This window comes from Sceloporus occidentalis, unplaced genomic scaffold, assembly GCF_023333645.1.
Source record: "Sceloporus occidentalis isolate IW3139 unplaced genomic scaffold, rSceOcc1.0.p SCAF_1, whole genome shotgun sequence".
Classification (NCBI taxonomy): Eukaryota; Metazoa; Chordata; class Lepidosauria; order Squamata; family Phrynosomatidae; genus Sceloporus; species Sceloporus occidentalis.
Window position 1 is genome coordinate 274,199,884 of NW_028316981.1, and position 20,926 is coordinate 274,220,809.

Sequence of the window (20,926 nt, forward strand, 5' to 3'; positions counted from 1 at the left end):
TGGGAGAGAGCAGGATCTGTTATCACTCAGCACCCCACTGCCCAGTGCCTTGCAAATTCTTTTAGTGGTGGTGGAGAGCATCCTGACTTTAAAGGTAGGTTGGGGGGGCACTTTCAGTCATTGCAATGTTGCAGTGACCATAAACACATTCCAATAATTTAGTTTCATAAATCCAGTTTATGATGTTATAAATACAGAGCAGGATGCCAGTATATATCGAACCTATGTATACAGTGGCTCTTTCCCATCAGTGGGGGTTCAGTTCTGCTGCCCCCACCCCACAGTGTAAAAAAGCAGAAATGCTCAAGCATATGCCATTGTTAATAATATGGGGTTTGCTGAGCCTCAGATACTCCAATCAGGCAATAGCTAGCCCACCAATGTGACAGGCCCACTTTAAAAAGGTTACTGTGGGGTTTTTTGGCTACCACTTCCACGCTGCTTTACTCTCTTGTATTTTTGTCACCATAGATTCTTGTTCAAAAACCTGTTTAGTACATGACTCACTGTTTCTGCTTGTTTGTATGTTCAGAAGTTTGGTTAACTCATCAGTGAAATACAGATTGGTTGTTTTTAATCAGCATTCTCTTGAATGATGTGAGAGATACTACCTCTAGAAAACCTACCTTTCCACTGTATAACAAGCTCCAGGAGAACATGGTCACTCCAGGGATGTAGCGAAGGGGAGGGGGACTGTGGGATCCAGAACCCCCCTCCATTAGATACAATGAATGGTGTGCACTGCTGCGCCCAAGCCCCACTTGGTCTGGACCCCCCCCCTTCCCAAAATCCTGGCTATGTCCCTGGTCACTCCCTCCTAAGGATCCTGCCACTTCGACTCCATTAACCAGAACATTACTGTTAGTTAGGACCAGATCTGAAATAGCCCTTGTTTCTACTTCCACCTTGAGGATACTTGTCAAGCAAGTGAGGACTTTGTTGGACCTTAACTTTTTTGACAGAGTTTGACTTCCAACAAATATTAGGATATCTGAAATCCCCCATTAGTACTATATCTCTCCTCTCTGAATGTGTGGTAATCTGTTCCAAGAAGACATCATCCAAGTCCTGAGTTTGGCTTGGAAGTCTGTAGTAGACCCATACCACCACATCCCTGTTTTTTCTCTCCCCTTTAATTTTTCCCAGATGCTCTCAACTTGGCTTCCTGGATTTAAGTTATGGATCTGTTCACAGGTGTACACACCCTTAATGTATAATGCCACTCCACCTCCCTTCCTGTTTTGTCTATTTGTTTAGGTTATACCCCTCTATACACATTCCAGTTATGAGATGCATCCCGCCAGGTTTCAGTGATGCTTATTATATCATATTGGCTTTGCTGTGCTAAGAGTTCAAGTTCATCCTGTTCACTTCCCATGTTCTTTGCATTAGTACAGAGACAGCTAAATGCATGGAGCACTTCCTATCTGTCTTTTAAAGGTCCCACCACTGCTGGGTTCTTGTGCTATTTGCCTTATTCCCTGTATAACATCAGGGCTATTATCTCCTGCCCTTGATGAACTCCTGTCCTTCCTGATCCAATCTTTCAGATTATTAACAAAAACCTTCCTGCCATGAAATACAACCGATCTCTTGCCAGATAAATGAAACCACACACCATTATTTATTTATTTATTTCCTTTCTCATGATGTAGGGAGAAAGGCAGGATATAAAGGTGGTTAAATGGCAGATCATGCTCCAGAAATCCAAATCATTCACGGCGGCGTCATCTGTGGAGCCAATTGTTCACCTCTGCTATTTTTCTTTCCCTTCCTGGTCTGTGCCCTTCCACTGGAAGGACAGACAAAATAACTACCTATACAACCAGACCCTTCAGCTTCCTACCCAGAGCTTCATAATCTCTTGTGATATTATGAAGGCTATGCCTTGCAGTATCATTAGTTCCTATGTGAACCAAAAATAAGGAATAATTGTCAGTGGGCTTGACGAGTCTTGTCAGCTTCTCCGTTACACTGATTTTTGCCTCAGAAAGACAGGACATCACTCAAGACATCTTGTCAGTCGCACAAACTATTGATTCTGTACCCCTCAGCATGCAGTCCCCTACCACCACGACATGCCTCCTCTGAGATTTGAAGAAACCATTCCATGTACTGGATTTCCAAGTCTCATGCACATTCTCCGAGGACTGACACTGCTACTCTTCTTTCTTCCCCTCATCATTACTGATAAGGAAGAGAGCTTCAAATCAATTCTGTAGCTCCAAACTCACAGAATGAGTGCTGGTTCTTCTACTTTTACGTGTTACATTCTTCCATCTATCTCCTATGTTTGGGAACTGACCTCCTCCCCAGAGACATCCCCACCCACTCAAAACATTCCTGTTAGTGTCACCTGTTAGCCGAGCACTGTTTCCTGAGCACCATTTGTTCCTGTTTCACTCATTGCAATATACTGAAAGGTATAGTCTGCAATCCTAACACGTTTACTAAGAAAAAGGTCCCACTGAACTCAGTGGCCATTTTGAGCCACACACAAAAGATTGCATTTTTCATCAGGTCTCAAAAATGATACATACTGCTTGGTACCTAGAACTGTTGTGAGTCCACTACGGAACTATATATCTTGATTTCATTAATAAATTATTACCTCTTTTAAAAATGCTAGCCAGAATGGATTTGAAAATAGAGCAAAGGAAGAAGCCAAAACGTTTCAGAGCTGTTTAGACACAGGTTAACAGAAGCAGGTTTAATATCTTTGATTTGTAATGAGCAATAATTTTTCACCTTTTGCTCCTATCTGCCATCCTGTTGGTTTGATTGTCTATTGAAAAATGAAAATATGTGTAGCAAAGGCTCAACCAAGAAGCAGTGAAAAGTAGCTTCACAGTTATTTAGCTACAAATTCCCAAGTACAATTGAAGTTATAAAGAACATGTCTTAATTGGTATTTACTTGACATCTTAGATACTAAATTCAATTTCTGTTCACTTGATATACATGCAGAACTTGTAAGGTCATAGAAAGTGTTACTGAAAAGGACAGAATCTATCAAATTATATCCCCAGGAATTAATGGAAATAAGGCCAATGACTCTTTAATTCTTATATCTCAAAGAATGACGGGAAGTGTGTAAAACCTCACAGATTACTCTGCTAACCCACCTCATTACCTTAAAAAAACAGACAGGGTTGGAGACAAAGTTGTGCAAATGAAAGACCTTTGCAACAAATCTTCCTTCTCCCTTGTACCCCTACTACTGCAGCACTTCAGAGGATATTAGCTTAATAGTTCTTTTTAATACTTGTGTCTTTTTACTTCCTTTCTAAAGGGAACACAGGTTCTGCTGAATGGCCAGTAGCCTAGGAAAATCCCACAGCCAAACAGTCTTTTAGCAAATGTTTCACTGATTAGTGGTCCTTTTCCCTTATGTACCATTCCCATGGTGATGGTTTTAACTGGAACTCACTACTGCCAATTTGGGATGATGCTCTGCCCTAAAAGATCAAAGAATGAAAGTTTTTGCAAAAGCAGTAGCTCCACTGAGACATTTTAAAAGGCAACAAAATAAATGTATGAGCAGAGGGAGCAAATTAGTCCCATATAATAAGAATAAATTTTATTTGTATACCGCTTTTCCATAGATCAAATATAGATATCAGAGATATCCTCTCTCTCTCTCCTCATGTAGACAGCAGTATCTGAAAAGGAAAGCCTCTGGTATTTGTGGAGATTCTCCTCATGTCAGAACTCTGAAAAATTGGGTGGAGAACTTTCATGTTACCAGATTGTTACTTTGTACATAAAAAGAGTGACAGTGAGGGTATACACCTAGCCTATCCCTCTGCTAAACATGTTTATTTTGACCACATTTGAATACCGAAAAGGGACTGGCGGTGCTTCTAGGAACCAGTTTACAAAATGGCCAACTGGGGAAAATATATAGGAATAGAAAGAGAAAAATAACTAAACAAAGAGCAGATGGAAGACTGAAGCAATCTCCTTCTTATCTCTATCATAGTTCCTCAAGTCATTGCACATCCCTCTTCCCCATTCACCACAGTTGCCCTTCGTAAACAAAGACACATACTAACAATGCAAATTTAAGGCATTAAATTCAATCTCTCCTTGCGCACACAAAAAATACAAGGTTGATAAATTTACTGTTTATGACATGCACATTACCCTAAAGTGTTATCACACTGGAGCGTGTCAAAAGGAGGGCGACTAAAATGGTGAAGGGTCAGGAAACCATGCCCTATGAGGAACGACTTAGGGAACTGGGGATGTTTAGCCTGGAGAAGAGAAGGTTAAGGGGTGATATGAAAGCCTTGTTTAAATACTTGAAGGGAGCAAGCTTGTTTCCTGCTGCCCCAGAGACTAGGACCCAGCGCAATGGATGCAAGCTACAGGAAAAGAGATTCCACCTCAACATTAGGAGGAACTTTCTGATAGTAAGGGCTGTTCGACAGTGGAACACACTCCTTCCTCGGAGTGTAGTGGAGTCTCCTTCTTTGGAGGTCTTTAAACAGAGGCTGGATGGCCATCTGTCAGGGATGCTTTGATTTAAATTTCCTGCATGGCAGGGGGTTGGACTGGATGGCCCTTGCGGTCTCTTCCAACTCTATGATTCTATGAAGTGGAGAAGATTGCATTTTTACTTCATACATGTTTGTTATAAGATACTAATGCTACATTTATGCTACATTTACTAAATTTAGAGATCCTTACATAATAGCAGTGAAGCCAGTTGCCTTGAAAGTTTTTCCACCTTCTCATCAGCACTACAGAAATAAAATCCAGTGTGCAAGATTCCTGATCTATGTGAACTCCTCTATGGTAGGTAGCTTTATAATTAAATGAAATTATTTACTGTTTGCATTTTTGTTTGCTTTTGTTTCTCTTTCCATACTTCCCAAAGTGATATGCAAAGATAATTTGATTGAGGACAATGGCTGAGATCCTGTTTTGGAGGAATACCTACTCTTCATGTCCATATCCAACTGCCAAAGCCCACAATAAATGCCATCCAGCTGTCCTGAGTAACAGAGTTCTGTGCTGCTAAGAAGCAGAGTGCTGCAGGACCAACCCCCTCCTGTCAGAGACCAATGGTGTAAGGAGCAAAAGCAAGAACCTCTGTGGGGTTGTATCTCAACTCCTTGCAGCACTGTTACTATCTGGCAGGAGGAAGCTGATTGTATCATATAGCACCCACAGAATTCTGGCACAGTGGTTCCATGATCACAATTGTGAATACAAAGAAGTTACAAGATCATAAGTCTAATTTACTACGTAACTGTCTAAAGGACACCAGTTGATATGTGTAAATGAGTGTATATATGTAAATGGATGTGTGTAGGTATAGCCCTTTAAATCACAACAAAATCCCATAGATCAGTTCTTGCAGATTGGAATGCAGAGTGGGTGACTTTTTGATCCCTGCCTGTTTGTCTGGGCTCTTTTTAAATAAAAAGCTCCAACACGTTTGATTGGACTATAGCAAACATCTTGATCTAACACCACCAACAATCCCACAATGAGTCAAATTTTGTTCTAGTATTTAATCATACTCAAATCACAACCTGTTCAAAGTGGGGAAATTTCCCATCCCCACTGCAACTGAGGTCTCTTGTGTTGTTAAAAGCCTGAAAAGAAATGGACATGCTTTGCCCCAGAAACAATTTGTAGTTTCAGATAATTTACGTGCCTTGTTGTTGTAGTATGCCTTCAAGTAATTTCTGACCTATGGCATCCCTAAGGGGTTTTCTTGGCCAGTTTTTTCAGAGGGAGTTTGCCATTGCCGTCTTCTGAGGCAGTGTGGATCAATCAAGGTCACCCAGTGGGCTTCATGGCTGAGATGGGGTCTCCAGTCATAGTCAAACCACTATGCTCGAACTACTACAGCACACTAGCTCCCTTCTGTGCCTTTTGAATTCAAAAATATTTGAATCCCCTTCTCGCATGAATCCATAGGATTGCATTGTTATGCCAGTGCACTTCCCCTGCTGGACTGGGGTTTCCACCACAAAACCTGGCAAGCTGACACTGAAAGTTATTAAGATAATTACTGTACCCTCATGTGGCTCTGACCAGCCTGATGTGAAACACTAATGTATGAATACACCAGTATGGAATGGACTAAGTTAATTTCACTGCTTCTTATTGCATGAAATGACACAAACTCTCTTTCCTATATTTTAAAGGTCTCTTACTTCATCCAAGGTACCCATTCTTTTGCTGAAAATCTGGCTGGCCTATTGAAATCAACTGAAGATACAGTTTTCCTATATATTCAGTTCTTAGAATCTGAGAGCAAAAATATGAACTGCATTTAAGGCCACCTTCAGCCCCGTTTTTTTTTTTTTTTTTTTTTTGGGGGGGGGGGGGAGTGAGACATCATGATTGGTTTAGTTGGAGGCACTTGAAAATGACCAATAGTCATTGTAATTTTTATGAATAAATGGGCAAGCAGAATAATGTTTACAATCTTGCAAATGATCTACCATTTAGTTTATAATCAAGAACTTTACAATTGTTACAGCACAATTAAACAAACAGTCCCCCTACCACCCCTACTGCCTAAGGAGTCAAGGGTAAAACCCAAGTTGAAATGCTGAAGCAAAAACCTCAATTTAGAGTCCCTCTTGCTGTGCACACACATACACACACTGAAGGAGCCTCCAAGTTTTACCCTCAACTTATCCGCAGGTCATGGCAAACCCCACAATTTTGGCCCCAAAACTTGCCCTTGACTTATACATGAGGGCAACTGATAGTTGAGTATATACTGTATTTTTTGTATCGTGACAGAATAGTTTTTCTAAACACTTTAATTCAAATGTATATTAAGATTTTTCTCACTCTGCTGTTCAGTCATATGTATATAGGAACAGAATATGGTCAGGTCTCAGTAATGCATTTATTTCATGGTTTTGAAATTGCATTGGTGGTCCTCTGTTGGGTAAGTTTCAGTAGCCAAAGATGACCATCTTAAAAATAAATGTTTTGGGCCAGTATTACTGTGAAGATATCACACACAAGTGGAAGATAAAGAGTAAGATCCTCTGCATACAGAGGCTTGACAAGGACATCTGAAGAACCATCTGGCCCAACCTATTTGGCCACTGGTAACATGTTAGGTGGTAAGATAAGGAATGCCCTTACATGTAAGCATGGATGTGTGTTCCTGACCACTTCTAAACAAGTCTTAAAGACCTAGTTCTTCCAAGCCAATGGTATATGAAAGTGCAGAGACCCCTTATAATCCCTCCCCTCAAATTCATGTATTTTTGTTGGAAGGGCCTCCCATGTGCTCTAGGAAGGTAGGCTGAGGCAGGACCTTCTTCCAAAACTATGGACTTCCAGCCACTTCTCAGTTGGAAAAAAATCTTATAGGACTGGCTGGCCCCTTTCTACAAGATGACAAAATTGCTCCTCACAACCCATAGAGGTTTGGGGGAGGGGCTTTATTTGAGCAAAAATATTTTTAAATTTACTACTAAAAATGTGTGGGGAATGTTGTCAGTCCCCAGACTAGGATAGCTGCCCATCTAGTCTATGCTGCTTTTGAAAATGTAATACTGTTTTAGATGTTATGATTTAGATATTTTAAATTTTGTATGAATTGTTTGTTTTGTTATTAAAACTTTGGCAAAATGTGAAAATGTATTTAAATAAACAGCCTTCAGCCCCCTGCATATTTATAGTTAGCAGAACTATGTAGAATTATGCCCAATGCACTTACAGAGCAATCCTACCTTGTACTACAAAGCACTCCAATGTTACAGCATCTGTGTAATCCAAGGCCTTGCTGACAAAATGCTAACAAAATAAAAAAGAGGAGCAGTAACTCCGTCTCCTTGGGCCAAAAACCAAACAAGTATGCTCCCTGTCAATTTGGCATAGTTTAGGAACTGTTTGACAGCAGGTCTGTGGGCTGGCCAAGCTCAGTGGCTCAGGCCTGCTGTGTCCCCTTTCCCCTCTTTTGAGTGCAAAAGACACATGCTGCAGTTTCTGCAAGAACAAGAAGGGAGCATCCAAGGCTATTTCTTCACCCAGGACAACCTTCTATAGAACTACAAACTTTGTGTGTAAATCTGCATATTTAAAAAAATATACAGCCCTATATTTCAATCTATTCTGCATTCTAATTTTCCTATCATATCTGACAGGCCAGGTCAGCGTACCTTCTATTTTTATTGCACCCTGAGAATGTAAAAACAGTAGAAAACAATATGCTAGACAATATAAATGTTGGCAGATGGACTTCAGTTCCTAGTCAGTGATTCTGCTTAACTGCTATTCTAAACAAATACTCATGTACTGTTACTGAACTCATCTTTAGTTCCATTCTCTTCTTTAAAATATTTCTGTGAAAACTGTTATAGATGCTAAATTAAAGAGTATCCTTGAATAGAATGATGGTGTTATTTAATCCAAAATAAATTTAAAAATAATAGTTATTTTACATTATGATTATTATTGTTTTCATAATGAACTAGTTTGATAGATCATAGCAAGCAAGGCTCACTCTGGTTTTAAAAACTGGAAAATGTAGGAAGAGGAAATATAGGAAGTTAAGATCAGTTTAAAATCTTACAAGGTTCTTGTACATCTCAGAACACAAAATGCATATTATATTGTTGGATTAAAAGTGTATTTGTTCATCCTCCAGGAAAATCAGTACATAAGTATTTAAATCTAACAAAGTTCCACTTGATAGCTTGCGTCCCCAAGAGTGAATTTTTAAGAACTGATGTTTTCCTTCCTGGGCTCTTCTATCACTCAGTCTTGGGCCTTTTTTGGTATGTGCCACAGTCTTGCAGTTTTCTCATGGTCCACCAAATTGTTTTCCTTTTCTCCACACAAAGTTTCCATTTAGATTAGGATTTCATTCAGTGCTCATCACCTCAAGTACTTCAGATATGGCCTGTTCTGGTATTGTGGCTTTTTATTACAACATTAAGCCATACTTTGAGAATAATTATAAAGAATGGTGTCAAACAAGCTATCAGAATTTAACAACTTTAGCTGGTTTTGATTTAGGTTTTTGCTGTTTAGGACACTCTGAAATTTCTTCATAATCTGCACTCATTCCATTGAGCCACCGTCCAACAGTTACTACGCAATCTGTGGGAATAAAAGAAAAATATATTGAAAGATAAGATGCATGTTATATTCAAGATACAAATGATGAATGCTGAGAAACTGCAATGAAATCCAGTAGTTCAACCTCGTCTCATTATTTATTAAATTATTATTCCTCTTCATATTATTCCCGGTGAAGCCAAATCAAATTATGAATTGGGCTTACCTAAAACAGTGTTGATTTAAAACAGCATAATCTGTGTTATATTATATATCAAACTGTCAGTCATTATTTACCATGCAAGTTACCTGACAATAAAATACAGGTTGATTTTCCCTATTCAAAATGCTTGGGGACAGGAAGTGTTTTCGTTTTTAGATGGGGGGGGGGGGGGGGATTTTGGAATATTTGCATATATATAAGGCCCCAGGATTCCCAGTCCCATGCACCAAGTTCCTCTGCAGTGAGTGAATAGGTTTTTTTTTTTTTTTTTTGCGGGGGGGGGACTTAGGTCCTCCTGGCTCAGGCTCTCAGGCATACCAACTGAGCTGTTTTAAGGTACAGATACGGAATCCAAAAGTATTAATAAAATTATGTCAACTAATATGGAAAACAATGGCCCACAGACTTGAGATGTTCCATATGCAAGTACAATGGACAGCCAAAAAGACACAAATGGACCCCAGAGCAAATCAAGCTTGAACTTTCACTAGAAGTTAAAACAAGTAAACTAAGGCCATCATACTTTGGACATATCATGACATGACTCAATGGAAATAGTGATAATACGAGGTAAATGGAATGCAGTAGGCCAGGAGAATGACCACATTACAGAGGGATTGATTAAATCAAGAAAGCTACGGCCCTCAGTTTGTAAGATCTGTAGGACAGCTGATGATTGGGGTGCTTGGAGAGCTCTCATTCAAAGGGTCACCTTAACTCAAGAATGACTTCATGGCAAAAAACAAATTACTATGCAAGTGACAATCTGCAAAAAAAATGGAAATATAGAATTATTTAGTTTTAGCTTCTATTTGCTATGTGCAACAGTGCATGTGTCTGGGCATAAACTTCACATGCCCATTTAATGGCTTAATTAAACATCTAGTGTTGTTCAGTTACGTTTATTGCTCATGTGTAGCAGCCAGAGTTCATTAACTGTAGAATAGTTCAAGTGCAAATAACTATTTGAAAAAATTAGGATTCCCACCTGAGGTTTGATTTTCTGGACAGTCTCTTTTAAAATGCTCTACAGATCCACAAATCCTGCAAGAACCTCCTATAGATCAAAATAAAGGTAGATATTTTACTCTAATGTCATGTTATAAACAATATATCAATGAAGTGCACTGATAAGCGGTATAGAAATGTACTTGCTAATGGTATCCTAAACTTTTTACCATTTTGGTTGCCCTTCTCTGGACATGTTGCAGCTTATCAATATCCTTCTTGAACTTCACAGTTTTTCTGTTAAAATGAACAGCTTTACTGAAGCATGGACCAGAATCTAATTTATCAGATACACGCCATGCCATGTGGACAACAAGGAAAAAGTGGGTACAAATGGCAATAAAATGAAAAACGTTTAAATCTCCTTCACACAGAAGTTTATTGGATCTCAGAGTCATGGCAAAAGAACATGGTTTCAAATCCTCCCATGACATAGCAAGTAGTGCGGCAGTCAGTGCTACATGGCGAGGAGCAATAAAAAGCAATTCTGTATGTTCTCAATTATGAAGAACATTTTCTCAATCAAGTTGAATATGGCATCATAGACCTGTATTCCCAAAAGCTGACATTATATTTTTCCGTATAAATATTCTGAAAAAAGGTTACTAGAGCCCCACTGTAATTTCATGAAAAATTGATTTTATATTAAGATAATAAATAATAAAATAAATAAAATAAAACTTTTATTTATATCCCGCTTTTCTGTGACAAGACAATCAAAGCGGCTACAAAGATGCAATAGTGATAAGAGGAAAAATATGGAAAGAACTATACAAGTTTACAAAAGTGGCAATGAGTGTACTTTGTTGTTGTGTCTTCATGTAGCTTCCAACTTATGGCAACCTGAGCATTAAAAGCCACAGGGTGACCATGTGCAAGTCACACTCTTGTCAGCCTCAGAGGCCAGTAAATCCCCTCTGAAGAAACTTGCCAAGAAAGCCCTATGATAGGTTCACCTTAGGATTGCTATAAGTCAAAAATGACTTGGAAACACACAACAACAAAAGACAAACCCATCATGGGGTTTTCTTGTCAAGATTCTTCAGAGGGGGTTTGCCACTGTCATCCTCTGAAGGTGAGAGAGTGTGACTTGCCCAAGATCATCCAGTGGGTTTGCATGGCCAAGCTGGAATTTGAATCCTGGTCTCCAGAGTCACAGTCCAACATTCAACATTCAAACCTCTACACCACACATGTACTACATTCTCATTTATAAGTCTAACTCTTTTAGTATAAATTCTTCAAAAGAGAAATCGAATTAATGGCATATGGTTCTTACCTTCTGCATAGAGTCCTTTAGGATTATCAGGACACGACCTTGAGAGATGTCCCATCTCACCACAAATAAAGCATTTTGCATATGGAAATTCCCCTGAAAATATTTAGCAATGTTCATATTAGTATGGAAATAACACTTTTAAACTTACATTAAACAAGGTTTACTGTTATCTTAGAATCACAAATATTGGAAGAGACCACAAAGGCCATCTAGTCCAAATCCTCTGCTGTACAGGAATACACAATCAAAGCACTCCCAACAGATGGCTATCCAGCCTATGTTTAAAAACTTCCAAAGAAGGAGACTCCATTACACTTTGAGGCAGCATATTCCTCTGTCAAACAGCTCTTACCATCAGAACATCCTTCATAATGTTTAGGTAGAATCTCTTTTCCTGCAGTTTAAATCCACAGTTCTGTGTCTTGGGCGGGTTACAGACGGGCAGGGGAAGACGTCTTGAAGGTGTCTTCCCCTGAATATGGAGCCTCCAGACCGCCCGCCCCGGGGGCGTGGCTAAGGTGGATGGGGCTTCCACACTGGGGGTAGTGAAGACGCCACACCTGGGGCCGTTTCTTACCTGCAGCTTCCATACCGCCACCTTGCAGGACGCTGCAAAGAGAGAGGCAGCTTCCGCACAGGCGGCCAAAAACGCAGCTTTTTTTTTCTTTTGCCGGCTGGCGGATGCGCAGCTGCGCAGCTGCGGCGGTCAGCACCGGCGGCAGAAAGCGTATGTGCACATTTAAAGCTCCCAGGCCCCTTTAAACTTTTTCCCCCGCCCTACCCAAGAACAAAGGTGGCCTCCTGCCAGCTGGTGATGGCATCCTTGTCTGCTTGCACGTTGCCAGTCTCACTGGCATCATGGATGCCTCCTCTCCTTTGCTCCCCGTGCTCTTGCTGAATCTTCAATGCACAGCCACAGCTGTCGCCACTGCCACCGCTGCCACTGCTGTCCCCCTGCCATCCCCCATCACCTCCCTTGTACATATGTAAATATTTAAAGTTTTAGTGTTTTTTTATTGTTAGGTGAAAATGGCGCAGGAATGTGTGTAGGGGTTCACTTTAAATTCCAAACTTTCCACAATTCTAGCAGCGCATGCGTACATGTTGCTCTAGGGTTAGGGTTACGAGCATTAAAATAGAGTGCAGCTGTGCCGCAGCTTCCACAGCTGCCTGGCATCTGACGCTGCAATTAAAGCCTGACTGCAAACCGCGCATGTCCCGGGACCCCGACTCATTATGCGACGCAGCAGACACGGAGCTTTTAAATGGGCAACTTAAATTAGCGGCTTAACAATTCTGGCGTATCGGTGCAGCAGCTTACATACGGAGATGCGCACGTACGCCGCTTATCAAAAAGAAGCGGGAAAAAGCGGCACCTTTTTAATGCCGCTTCTTCCCGCTTGGGGCGTGTGGGCGGCGCGTTCATGACGGCCTTCAGGTAAGGCCTGTCTAAAGGCTACACCTTCATGACATCATGAACACACCCCTTTTTGCCCATCTGTAACCCGCCCTAGTCTCTGAAGCAGCAGAAAACAAGCTTGCTCCATTCTCAATATAACATCCCATCAAATATTTAAACATGGCTATCATAGAATCATAAAATTGTAGTTGGAAGAGATCACAAGGGCTATCCAGTACAACCCCCTGCCATGCAGGAACTCTCAATCAAAGCATCCCGGACAGATGGCCATCCAGCCTCTGCTTAATGACCTCCAAGGAAAGAGACTCCACTACACTCCAAGGCAGTGCGTTCCACTGTCAAACAGCCCTTACTGTCAGGAAATTCCTCCTAATGTTGAGGTGGAATCTCTTTTCCTGTAGCTTGCATCCATTGCTCTGGGCCCTAGTCTCTGGAGCAGCAGAAAACAAGCTTGCTCCCTCCTCAATATGACATCCCTTCAAATATTTAAACAGGGCTATCATATCACCTCTTAACCTTCTTTTCTCCAGGCTAAACATCCCCAGCTCCCTAAGTCGTTCCTCATAGGACATGGTTTCCAGACTCTTCACCATTTTAGTCGCCCTCCTTTGGACACGCTCCAGTTTCTCAATGCCATTTTTGAATTGTGGTGCCCAGAAGTGGACACAATATTCCAGGTGGGGCCTGACCAAAAAGAATACAGTGGCACTATCATGTCACCTCTCAATCTTCTCATCCCCAAACTAAACATACCAAGCTCTTGAAGCCATTTCTCATAGGACATAATTTCCAGATCTTTCACCATTGTGGTTGCCCTCCCCTAGACACACTCCAGCTTATCAATATCCCTCTTGAATTGTGGTGCCCAGAACTGTACACAGTATTCTAGGTGAGGTCTGACCAAAGCAGAATAGAGTAGTACTACTACTTCCATCCATCTAGACACTACATTCCTTGGGCCCAGGGTACTTGGAGGACCGCCTCTCCCCATACAATCCGCCCCGCACTCTCAGGTCGGGTGGGAAACATCTCTTGTCTATTCCAAGTGCACATTATAGTGCAACACGGGGCATTTTCAATCTCAGCCCCCAGATTATGGAATACCCTGCCCGACGAGCTCCACACAGCCTCATCCCTTGATGGATTTAAGAGGATGCTAAAAACTTTCCTTTTCCGTCAAGCTTTCCCCCCTATGAGTTGATGTTTTATTATCTGTTTTTATATTGTTATTTGATGTTTTAATGCTGTTTTTGCTGTTTTTATACTGTTTTTAACGTGTACACTGCTATGATCTTGAAAAAGGAATAGCGGTATATAAGAATAAAGTATTATTATTATTATTATTATTATTATTGATGCAGAATAGGATCACATTGGCATTTTTACCTTCTGCATCACACTGTTGACTCCATTCAGTTGGTGCTCTACTAAGACTCCTTTCGTATGTATTGTTGTCAAGCCAGGCATCGCCCAATCTATATCTGTGAATTTTATTTTTTCTGCTTAAGTGTAGTGCCATACATTTTTCCCTGCTGAAATTCATTTTGTTAGTTTTTGCCCAACTTTCTAATCTGTTAAGATCATTTTGAACTCTGATCCAGTCTCCCGAGGTATTAACTACCCTTCCTAATTTGGTGTCATCTGCCCATTTGATAAACATGCCTTCTATTCCATCATCCAAGTCATTGATAAAGATGTTGAACAGCACTGGGCCCAGGATAGAATCTTGCGGTATGCTGCTGGCCACTTCTCTCCAGGATGAAGAGGAACCATTGGTAAGCACTCTATAGATCCACCTACTCCTAATCCCCAATTATTACTGGAAAATACTCAAGAGAAGAAGAAACATCTAGCAAGCACTTCATATGTAGTGTTGTAACTATTAGACATACCAAGGGCTGGATCTACTTTTACTTTGCATTTGTTGATTTCATGTTCTGTAGAGCCACAGCGATAACAAATGCCAGTTCCCATATCCTGACTTTCAAGTACAGCTGGACAATCTGCGACTCCATGTCCTGGCTTTCTGCAGTGGAAGCATACCTTGAAAAATACAAAGTATGCAAAAGTAGTTAATCTCACCATTCCCTTTTAGCAATAGCCACTTCTCAAAATAATCCTAGCTATAAAATAAAGTTGCCAGGTGAAAATAACACAAGCTCCATCTGCTGAAATCCCCTCTTTTGCACAGCTAATAAAGGTACAGGAGCCCTAGCATGTTTTCACCTGGCAACCCAACTCACAATGGGGACTGAAAATAGGAGCGACATCATTTATTTAGAGCACCGAGTGGGCAAAGTGTGGCCTTTGGCCCTATGTGGCCCTCCAAGGATGCATATGTAACACTTAACAATTCCAGAATCCCCAGATTGACCTTTTTGTGACCAAAAAAAGAACTAAATTGTTGCTCCTGGAAACTTCTAAGTGTCATTACTTATCTTCTAAATTTTGCATGGGGTCTTCGTACTGTTTAACTTTAAAAAAAAATTTAAAAAATTGAGATCCAGAAGTGAATATCTGGTCACTTAAGGGGTTTGCTTTATTTTTCAATAGTCCATGTGGCCCCTGGACAGTCTCAGGATATAAATGGCCCCTGGATCTGCGGCAGTTGCCCACCCAGTTTAGAGCATATTATCAGTATTTCATTGTCAGCTTCTGTGACCCAACACATCTGTATGTGGTAAGTTTTTTTAACACACACACACACACACACACAAAACGTTTTTTTTTAATAACATTAATTTCAAAGGTTTTATCCACAATTTCAGATGTATGTAGATAAAGTGCTCTATTTATTCTACAAAGCAAAAAAAAAAAAAGAGAGAGAGAGAGAGAGAGAAAGAGAATGATAGCCATGTTCAGCCACAAAACAGCATCTTACCATTGCATTTTTCTTTATTTCTTGTCGTTTCATTCTCCTCCCTTCTCGTCGCTTGTCTTTTTTCAAGGCAGTTGTTATCTCTTCTTTTATTTCATGGCTATTGATCACCTGTCCATTATGTAACACCTGGGAGTTCTGCTTTAAATATTCCATAAAGCCATTAACATCTTCATTCAGATAATCCTTTTTCTTCTTATTTTTCTTCCTCCCCTGGGTGCTCTTCAAAGAAAGCTTGTTACAAAAGCTCTGCTTTTTATCTCTTGTTGTGTTTTGAGCCGCATCATTTTTCATATCTTCCCATGGTGTTGCATCCAGAGCCTTCTTATTGTGGGTGACGTTTGATCGAGCCCATCTGGTCATGACTTCAGGCAATTTTTCCTACAAGACTTTAGTACAAGCACAGGTTGTTATCATTTATAGGTTCAATGCTAAGTAATATTTTTAAAAACAGAATCGTGACATGGGGGGGGGGGTAACCATCACTGGTACATTTTTTAAAAGACAATTTTATTAAGACATTTTTCTTAAGACAATTTTATAATGGGTAATAATCCCTCCATTATGCTCCCTGCTCCCACATATCTGAGACATGTTTCAATTTTTCAAGCTAATCATCAATTGTCTAGTAACTCAACAGTCTAGGTGCCCTTAACTCTTCAACTATTAAGTGAGGTTACCTGGAAGATTTTGAATATGCAGCCTTCAGTTGTACCTCCACTTTTAAGGGCTATAGAGTTTCAGGACTTCATCTTGCATGTCTATAGTTAAGACATGGAGTTCTACTGTTTGAATTATCCTGTTCCTACTGCTTTTCTACCTCACGGGGCTTTCACTACAATTATTAATGAAGAGGTAACTTTGGCTTGCTCAAACAAGACCCCTCAGAAAGCTGAACCATATTCTAAAAATCCCAAATACAGTTTTTTTTCTAAGAAAAATATATAAACAAAAATGATTTTTAAGGTGGCAGTTTCCTTAAGACATCTTCTATAGCAGTGATGGCGAACCTATTGCACACATGCCCTCTCTGGCACACAAAGCCATCCCTGGGAGCATGCAGAGACAGTCGAAGGCATGGGAGGGCAGGGGAAGAGGAGGAACAGGTGCGTGCCTTTAACTGTCTCCAGGGAAGTCCTGCCCCAGAGATGACACCTGGTGCAGGAACGTCACTGAGTTGGCACTCAGACCCTAAAAGGTTCGCCATCACTGTTCTATAGATTGTTTGTATCTGCTTCTGGGATGCAAAGGAAGCACTCTGAATACTAGACTACATGCAGAAACTACAGAGGAAAGGAGAAATTTCAGGTTAACAATTCTTCTTTCTTTCAGTGAGCCTCCAGAGGCCTGCAAGATCTCTCTACATACTGATTCCACAGACTAACACGGCTGTGTCTTTGAATTCTATTATTATTATTATTATTATTATTATTATTGGTTTATTTATAAAGTGCTGTAAGTAGTTCCCAGGCATTACATGATTGTTATCTAATGTTACTTTAATTTGTTGTCTGCCTTATTTTACTTAACGTTAACATGTACTAATAGGTATATATTTAATTATTTTTGTAGAAGGTACGCCACAGGCAGGTTCATTTTATCTATATTAATGGATTCTATGTACGATGCTGTGTAAATTTTACAGCACTATATAAATAAAGCTTAATAATAATAATAACAAATAGTTCTTCATTATAAGAAGACTAAGATGTCATTTAGCCAAGAATCTTTTGAGACAAAGGAAATGAATACGAAAAGCTTTTTTAGAGGACAATTAAAGATTATGATAGATAAGACACCAAATACACATGGAAGATGTAATTAATATCATTAGGAATTAATTACGTGTAAATGTAACAAATATTTCTTGGTTCCCAGGAAGACAACAAGGAAGTCTGTCATATATAAAAATCATATGTTGTATTATTATTATTATTATTAAAATAGAACATATGATGTTATTGATATTATTGTATTTAAATAAAGCGCTGTAGTTTGCACAGTGCTCTAGATGCTGAATATACAAAATACCATTAATAAAATCCTGCCCAAGGCGTGCTGCAATCTAAGTAATACAAACTCACAGCATTAAAACGTAGCTTGAAACACAGCAAAGCACGCAGACCCAGGCCTCCCCTCCTCCCTGGCTTCTTTATGAAGGCCCCTGGCAGTGGGTCTGTGGAAGGGGCTGGAGGAGGCGACAATCAGTAGGGTCCCGACCAGTGGTCCCCAACTTTAAGGATTGTGGACTTCAGCTCCCAGAATCCCAGGCCATTGGCCAACGTGGCTGAGGCTTCTGGGAGTTGTAGTCCAAAAGCTCTTATTAAAGGGCACCGTTCGGGGAGCACGTGTGTCTGGGCATAAGTCCTTTGTAAAGAAGGGCTTCACTTGCTGCTGTTCCTTCTCCCGGGGGACAAACGCCGCTTCCCGGCTCCCCTTTCCTTCTTACCGTCCAAGAGACTGATGTAAATGTATCACATCTGTTCCGCCAGCTTTTCCCAAGTGGAGCTGCTTCCGTTTCCGCTCTCCGAGTACAGAGACCAGAGCGTCGGCTGGGGGCGCTCTGGCAAGAGAACTCTATGGTCGGGCCTTCACGGTCCTCCCAGTGCTGCTATTGCTGCTAGTAATAAAACCTCTAGCGAGGCAAGATATGGGAAGGAAAAGGCAGGGCTGGCTGTGAGAAGACTTTAAAGCATCTTAGTCACAGGCCTTCTTAACTTTGCATCTGTGTGATGCTGGTGTTGTGTGCCTTCAAGTCTTGCCAATCTGGTGACTTTCACGCAAAAACGGGGACTTTTGAGAGCTTTTGGTGTGATTTTGGTGCCTGGCTCTATTTCAGAGCATTTTGGGTGACTTTTGCCCATTTCAGCTCCAGCCCTGACTCTGAGAGCGAGGCTGGCTACAGAGAGAGCAACCAACCCTTTGGAGTGTGTGTCACACACTCACTGTTTTCAGCCAATCAGAGAGAGGAATGGAGAGGGGTCGCCGCCCCCGCCCTCAGGAAGCCTCTCTCTTTCTTTCTCTCTCTCTCTCTCTCAGCCCCTGACTCCCTCTTAAGTCTAGCTTTCCTAGACTTAAGCCTACTTCCTCAGATGCATGGGAATTGTAGTTCATTCTGGCACCAGAGCTCTTTCTCACAAAACTACACTTCCCAGGGTTCCCTAGCACTGAGCCAGGGCAGATAAAGCAGTCTCAAACTGGATTATTTCTGCAGTGTGTCTTGGACCCAACTCAGGCTGCATTTTCACTCCAGACTCCAGAGACAGTCCAGTTTCATACCGTTTTAATTGCCATGGCCCAGTGCTATGAAATCCTGGGAATTGTAGTTTGTTGTCACACCAGAGTTTGCTGAGAGAGAAGGTTAAATGGCTCCGAAAACAGGATTCCCTAGCACTGAGCCATGGCAATTAAAAGGGTGTCAAACTGGATTTATTTCTGCATTGTGGTTGCAGCCGAACACGTTTCTATTTGGCACAAAGCTTCTTGGACCTCCTTCATGTCAAAATAAACATCTTAAAAGTATTAGAAGGACTGAAAGATTCTTTGGTTGGTTTTAATGGTAATTTTGAGAGTTGAAATAAGTTCCAATTATTTTTATTCAATTAGGGCTACGTTTTATTGCCATATTAACATTACGGGGACTTTTCGGGGATTGTGAATGAATATTTGGTGAGATATGGGGGGATTTGGTGAGTTTTGGGCCAAACGTTTGGGGAATTATCTTCGAGGCCTGTTGGCAACACTGCCATTGCCTTCCCCTGAGGCTGAGAGAGTGTGACTTGCCCAAGGGCACCCAGTGAGTTTCCATCGCCTAGCCAGAATTCAAACCCTGGTCTCCTGTGTGTAGGGCTGCCATAATTGTCCACTTTTACCAGGGACAAAATGTAGGACAAATTCAAGACCAAACTGTAGGGCAACTGCAGGACAAAACTCAGCTCAAAATGTAGGACATTTAAGGTCCACCATTTTTCTTCAATGTCCTACATTTTGGGCTGAGTTTTGTCCTGCAGTTGTCCTACAGTTTGGTCTTGAATTTGTTCCACATTTTGTCCCTGGTAAAAGTGGACAATTATGGCAACCCTACCTGTGTGTCCATTGCTGAAGCCACTATGCCACGCTGGGTCTCAACATGGGGACCCTGATGTGAACCTATCATTGGGTTTCCTTGGCAAGATTTGTTCAGAGGAGGTTTGCCATTGCCTTCCCCTGAGGCTGAGAGAGTGTGACTTGCCCAAGGTCACCCAGTGGGTTTCCCTGGCCAAGTGTGGATTTGAGCCCTGGTTCTAGTCCAAAACTCAAACTATTATACCACACTTGCTCTTGCTCCCCCTGAGCGTAGCTGTAGTCTTTGGTTGTTGTTGTTGTTGTGCCTTCACGTCATTTCCAGCTTATGGCAACCCTAAAGCAAACCTATCATCAACTGTCATAGTCCAGCCTGGAGGGAGTGAGGGGGCGGGTCCAACACCATCGGGACCGCCCTGAAGGGACAGAGCCCTCCCTCCACGGCCAGCTGTCATCGTCCAGCCTGGAGGGAGTGAGAGGGTGGGTCCAACACCATCAGGACTACTCTGAAGAGATAGAGCCCTCCCTCCAACTGTCATCATCCAGCCTGGAGGGAGTGAGGGGGTGGGTAGGGGCTAATTTTGTATTGCAATTTTTATTGTACACCACTATGATCATTGCGGAATAGCGGTCTATAAATAAAACTTATTATTATTATTATTATTATTATTATTATTATTATTATCATGGGGTTTTCTTGGCAAGATTTATCCATAGGAGGTTTGCCATTGTCTTTCACTGAGGCTGAGATCATGTGACTTGCCCAATGTCACTCAGTGGGATTCATGGCCAAGCTGGGAATTGAACCCTAGTCTCCAGAGTCATAGTCCAATGCTCAAACCACTACACCACACTGGCTCTTGTATATGTGCATCCTTAGAAGCAATCTCTCTATTTCACTGACTCAGTGCAATTGAGTAAGCATTAATTAACCTAGCGTAATGGTTTCAGTGTTGGATCATGACTCTGGAGATCAGGGTTCAATTCCTTTCTCAGCTGTGGAAACCA

The 20,926-nt window shown here is 41.2% G+C and overlaps 2 protein-coding genes across 3 annotated transcripts in view; one reads left to right on the top strand and one right to left on the bottom strand.

The window, feature by feature from the left end:
• ACOT12 (acyl-CoA thioesterase 12) overlaps window positions 1-6,249 on the top strand; it is a 31,965-nt gene extending 25,716 nt beyond the window's left edge. The window contains exons 11-12 of one of the 2 annotated variants that reach the window (XM_089512624.1): window positions 4,683-4,800; window positions 6,165-6,249. In XM_089512624.1, the coding sequence (XP_089368750.1) occupies window positions 4,683-4,757 (75 nt within the window). In that variant the 3' untranslated portion in view covers window positions 4,758-4,800; window positions 6,165-6,249. Of the gene's footprint in view, window positions 1-4,682; window positions 4,801-6,164 lie in introns of those variants that run through there. The other variant, XM_089512634.1, reaches the window with a different exon arrangement.
• Window positions 6,250-8,369: 2,120 nt separating this feature from the next.
• On the bottom strand, window positions 8,370-18,651 carry ZCCHC9 (zinc finger CCHC-type containing 9). Its single transcript, XM_089493811.1, has 6 exons — window positions 18,306-18,651; window positions 15,860-16,245; window positions 14,871-15,021; window positions 11,559-11,651; window positions 10,260-10,328; window positions 8,370-9,090 (listed from the first exon to the last, which is right to left on the bottom strand). Exons 2-6 carry the CDS (start codon window positions 16,217-16,219, stop codon window positions 8,972-8,974), a joined length of 792 nt encoding a protein of 263 aa, XP_089349937.1. The 5' UTR covers window positions 16,220-16,245; window positions 18,306-18,651; the 3' UTR covers window positions 8,370-8,971.
• Window positions 18,652-20,926: the final 2,275 nt, after the last annotated feature.